Here is a 5,590-nt window from a genome sequence, read left to right on the forward strand (position 1 = left end):
TGTTCACACAGGTATGTGAATAATACAGTAGGAATGACAAGCCGCTAGTCCCAGTGATTCAACAGAAAAAGTGCTCTTGAACACAGTGAAACTTCAGTTTCCCAACAGAAGAAGAGCGTTATGTAGTACACTAGCTACTATATATTTTTTGTCGCAATCAAACATGTGATTAAACATGCATAGAACCCTAATTATGTTTACAAAAGGCTAAAACAAGGACACTGCATGATGAAAGTATGAGACTATTGACAACAGCGTATGTCCATAAAAAAGAAAAAGACGTGTCTGTTAATCTGGATAGCATTGGTTTTAATGATAAAAAATGGGGTTTGAACCACATATAGTAATCATCAGTAACTCTGTTACAAAGATGAATAAATGGTCATTGGTCAACATTAGACTGAAGGAGTAGGTGTTACCAGGGCAATATCATCAGAGTGAATTGTGTTGCACAAAAACACACATTTATAAATAATCTGATCAACAACATCTACCTCACCTGTCATAACAAATGGAAAATAAATAAGTCAATCAATCAATCAAAAGTATGAATAAAAACAATACAATTTAGGAAGGTTTGATGCTCTGTTTCACGTTTTCCCTACAACAGTGATTTATTAAACTTACTCGACTCCTGCTATTTTAAATTATCTTAAATAAACCATCAACCTTTAATCTTAAATCAAAGTTAACCTTGATATTTTTTCTTAAAATTAAATCTTTTACTTTTCCTCATTCACATTCCAACTGAAACCTACGTAAAACCATCTTAAGCCTTTTACCACATTCCAACCCCTTTACTTATTCACTCCTTCCTCTGCTCCCTTTGCCCGTTTACCTCTCTAGGCTCCTTCCTTCCCTGCCTTCTCTCCCTACCCTGGACTCCACTTCTCCCTCTTCCCTCCCCTTTACCTCTCTAGGCTCCTTCCTTCCCTGCCTTCTCTCCCTACCCTGGACTCCACTTCTCCCTCTTCCCTCCTCTTTACCTCTCTAGGCTCCTTCCTTCCCTGCCTTCTCTCCCTACCCTGGACTCCACTTCTCCCTCTTCCCTCCCCTTTACCTCTCCAGGCTCCTTCCTTCCCTGCCTTCTCTCCCTACCCTGGACTCCACTTCTCCCTCTTCCCTCCCCTTTACCTCTCCAGGCTCCTTCCTTCCCTGCCTTCTCTCCCTACCCTGGACTCCACTTCTCCCTCTTCCCTCCCCAACCCCACCCTCCACTCTTCCCCACAACGCCTCTCTGAAGGTGCAGGTGGAGGTCTAGGAGCTGATGATCTGTCCAGACCAGGTCTCATGCTTGGTTCCTGGGGCCAGGTGGGTGATGATCACCTCCACCGCCTGCATCTTCTGGTTCTTGGGGGGGATGGAACAGACTTTGTACGTGACCTCGTCGCCTTCCATCGGAACATATTCTCCATCGATACTAACGAGGGAGATCATTTTTATGAGAGACTGCAGACCTCTCTAGGTCTCGGACATTCTAGGTTCAATTATAATCTACAGCAAAACACTTTAGGACTGACAATTATAATCTACACCAAAACACTTTAGGACTGACAATTATAATCTACACCAAAACACTTTAGGACTGACAATTATAATCTACACCAAAACACTTTAGGACTGACAAGTGTTATACCGCTATGCGCTGTACATAATATCATATATTATAATCACAATATACCTTATTGCTTTATCATACAATTATAATCTTAATGCTTCAGAACCACTCACTCAGAGATGTGTACAAAGATATCCTCTCCACCATTGGAGGGCTTTATAAAGCCATGACCCTGGCACCTGTAGAAGGTCCTGCACACGCCCTTATACACTGGGCCTGATCTGGCCCGCACCGTCCTGAGACACACAGCAGAAAAACAACACACATTAACCCTTGCAGAATATTCTCAGACCTCCCCAACATTATCCCCTGCAGACTGTTCTCAGGCCTCCCTAACATTATCCCCTGCAGACTATTCTCAGGCCTCCCTAACATTATCCCCTGCAGACTATTCTCAGGCCTCCCTAACATTATCCCCTGCAGACTATTCTCAGACCTCCCTAACATTAACCCCTGCAGACTATTCTCAGGCCTCCCTTACATTAACCCCTGCAGACTATTCTCAGGCCTCCCTAACATTAACCCCTGCAGGCTATTCTCAGGCCTCCCTAACATTAACCCCAGCTGACTATTCTCAGGCCTCCCTAACATTAACCCCTGCAGGCTATTCTCAGGCCTCCCTAACATTAACCCCTGCTGACTATTCTCAGGCCTCCCTAACATTAACCCCTGCAGGCTATTCTCAGGCCTCCCTAACATTAACCCCAGCTGACTATTCTCAGGCCTCCCTAACATTAACCCCTACAGGCTATTCTCAGGCCTCCCTAACATTAACCCCAGCTGATTATTCTCAGGCCTCCCTAACATTAACCCCTGCAGGCTATTCTCAGGCCTCCCTAACATTAACCCCTGCTGACTATTCTCAGGCCACCCTAACATTAACCCCTGCAGAATATTCTCAGGGCTTGCATCCAAAATGGCTCCTTAATCCCCAATAGTGACCAGGTCACCCTCAAGGTCATGCACACACACACACACAATCACATACACTACTACTTATACCACCACAGATTATTACTACTCACGCTGAGTATGTGCGGGTGCGTTTGGTGGGCAGAGGGCTGGGTAGCTCGCCTGGCATCAAGGGGGGTTTCCTCTCCCTTTCCCACACCCGACTTCCCTGCCTGAGGAAGGGGAAGGACAGGGAGAGGGGAGTACGGGGGGAGCTCAGAGGCTGTGGTGGATCGGAGGGGGACGAGGGGTCGGAATCAGCCATCTCTGTGGTGGTCCCCCTGGGGGTGTGGAGCTCCGTGGGAGAAGCTGCCTCAGTCTCGAGTGGGACACAGCTTGGGAGACAGGCCTAGACTGCCAGCATGATAAGGGTGATGTTGGTGTGTCAGTGGTGGTGGTGGTGATGTGTCGGTGGTGGTGGAGGGGGTGGTAGTGGATGTGGTGGTATTACTGTTAGGATGCGTCTGGAAAGCAGGACAATGGAGGAGCTTGGAGGTTTCCTGGAAAGAGAGGAAGAGAGAAAGAAAAAAAGTGTAAGAAATAGAGAGATAAATATATGAATAAATCCTCAAAGACTGCAAAACAAGGAGGGACGACAACACAACAACACACTCAGTGAAATAACAATAACACAGTGATTTGGTTTGAAGCACCAACACTGACCTCAATGTTTTCAAAATATCTGTCTATATAACCCAGCCTCGCCGAGTAGAGCCTTAGCTCCAATATTGAATACATTATTATAATACCAACCCCCCTATTCACATAGAGCTGGATAGCATTACGTTACTGCTCTTATACTGTATTTTGTATTCAGACGTCAAACCCTTTGAACAGACTGAGGCAGCGCAACCAGCAGATTCTTTGACTGAATAATCCCTAGACAATATCAAATGATTTAGCCATTGGGAGCATTGTTGTGTCATTTTGAGACTTATTACCATAGCCCTCCCCTCTTAGAGTCTGCCTGCTGATGTCTGGCAGTGCTCTCTATGTAAAAGATGAGTGAAATGTGTAGCAGACCACATCCCTAGGGCTTCTCCATCTTTCTATGTGACAAGTGGCACCATCTAAATATGGCTTCCTGCATGGTGGAGTAGAGTCTGCCCCATTATTGACTGGAGGGTCAGGGTGGAGACAGGGTGGATACCAGGGTTTAGTGTGGTAGAGATCAATAATGATCCAATAACGAGGAATGGGCATCCTTTATTGTTTATTGGTAAGAGGAGGTGTTCTGTTTTATCCCAAAACTCATTTAAGGGAAAGGGATTAATCAAATGTCCCCCATCCATGTGTCAAAGAAAGATGGCAGGTTTTATTCTGATGACAACATCACATAGGCTGGTGCAATGTTGAATTGAAGGTGTACACATATCTGGCACAATTTGGCACAGAAAAAAAACACAGTTTGAAAACTATTATTGACTTGAATTATTAGCTACTAAATGACACATCATGATATATTAATAACAACTACCTTAATATAACAATAAAGTTTATCTAATCGTATGTGTCTCACGAGGAACATTTAATATATTCCCGGTTGTAAAAGTAGTGAGAGTGACTGTAAACCTATCAAAGAGATAATGGGATTATAGGCAGTACACTGATATTTGGGTCGTTTTGGAGCACTGGAAACCCCAGGGCGGACCAGAGTGGCTTCAACTCGACAGAAAGGCTGTCCCAACTAGCCTTGCGCCTCCCAAAATCAGAAAAGCACTGTGGCTGCTTGTCATTAGCATCATCAGCATGGGAGACACGTAAATATTCAGTACACTACACACACAGACAGTGACACTCACGACGCTGCTCTTTTCCTTTCTGGACGCCTTTAATTTGTCTAATCCTTTTTCATTTGTCAAATAGCGGTTTCAAATATAATGTTGTCTAGATTCTCACTCGCTCCCAAAATTAATCCCACTGGCATCTTGATTCCAGAACATTCTCATGTGTAGCATACCAGCTGAGACAACAGGAGAATACATTGATCACTCAAAATAAGGTAGAAGCGGCACAAAAAAACAAAACAAAAATGTAAAGGCTAGTCTACTCATCATAAAAGATTCATCAAGATAACAGTTTACATAGATTATAAATATTTAACCCGGGTGGTAAATTGTATATAAATAGGACCTTTAAGAAAAGATATAGCCTAAAGCGCACTATCAAACTAAAGGCTATTGATTTATCGAGCTCTTACCGTAAAATGTCAAGCTGTTTTCGGTCAAACGTGCAGATGTCTTGACTCTTAACTGTTATATAACGATAATTATATAATTAAATAAAAAATAAACCTGCACAGACATGTGGAGAGAATACCTATTGCTTGTGGCTGGCTGGCTGCGCGGCACAAGCTGGTCTGTCTGGATGATTAGGGAGCAAAATGAAAAGGGAGCAGAAAGAGAAGGGTACAGGGGTTCCTGTGCCGACACAATGAAGACTGCAGGTGCGTTTATGTTTTGTATATTGTAATAGGCCAGGCGGCTATAAATTCCAAGTAGCCCTAATCATAGAAGAAGTGGGCTAACAATTGTGAACATCGGTGAGTGAGCTCTGATCAAATAAATATTGTTGAAAAAAAACATCAAACTGTATGAGAGCAGTCAGATAAGATTCTGATATAGTCACTGTGAGTGAAAAAATATAACATGATCGGTCTAAGAGACCATAAGGACTTCTAGAGCAGAGAGTCAAATTAATTTTGCATTCGGTCTTCAACGAGGCCGGGACGGAGGGCCGCTCTGACAATGTGTTCTATTTCCTCGCCATCAAAATCTGCAAAAAAAAATTGCCCTCTATCCATCGGTTTTTAAATGTTCGATTCTCCCTGACTGTCGAGCTTTTATTATGGTGATTATTAGCGAGCTGGAGACAGTCCAAAAGAAACTGTGAATGTAGGTCCATTATCATTTCTACAGTTTCGATTTTGTTTTTGTGTTCCCAGAACACATTTTATGTTCTTTAAATGTTTCATTGGGTTGTGGCAAATGTTCCTAAGGTTCCCAGAATGTTTCATTAGGT

At 43.4% G+C, this 5,590-nt stretch overlaps 1 protein-coding gene across 1 annotated transcript; it reads right to left on the minus strand.

Annotated features, from left to right (window-relative positions):
- Window positions 1-294: 294 nt before the first annotated feature.
- Window positions 295-4,977, minus strand: csdc2a (cold shock domain containing C2, RNA binding a). The gene is made up of 4 exons (XM_029639668.2): window positions 4,770-4,977; window positions 2,644-3,069; window positions 1,732-1,854; window positions 295-1,420 (listed from the first exon to the last, which is right to left on the minus strand). The coding sequence occupies exons 2-4, from the start codon at window positions 2,832-2,834 to the stop codon at window positions 1,258-1,260; spliced, it is 477 nt and encodes a 158-aa protein (XP_029495528.1). The 5' UTR covers window positions 2,835-3,069; window positions 4,770-4,977; the 3' UTR covers window positions 295-1,257.
- Between the last annotated feature and the right edge of the window lie 613 nt (window positions 4,978-5,590).

The sequence above is a fragment of the Oncorhynchus nerka genome, linkage group LG28, assembly GCF_034236695.1.
Source record: "Oncorhynchus nerka isolate Pitt River linkage group LG28, Oner_Uvic_2.0, whole genome shotgun sequence".
NCBI lineage: Eukaryota > Metazoa > Chordata > Actinopteri > Salmoniformes > Salmonidae > Oncorhynchus > Oncorhynchus nerka.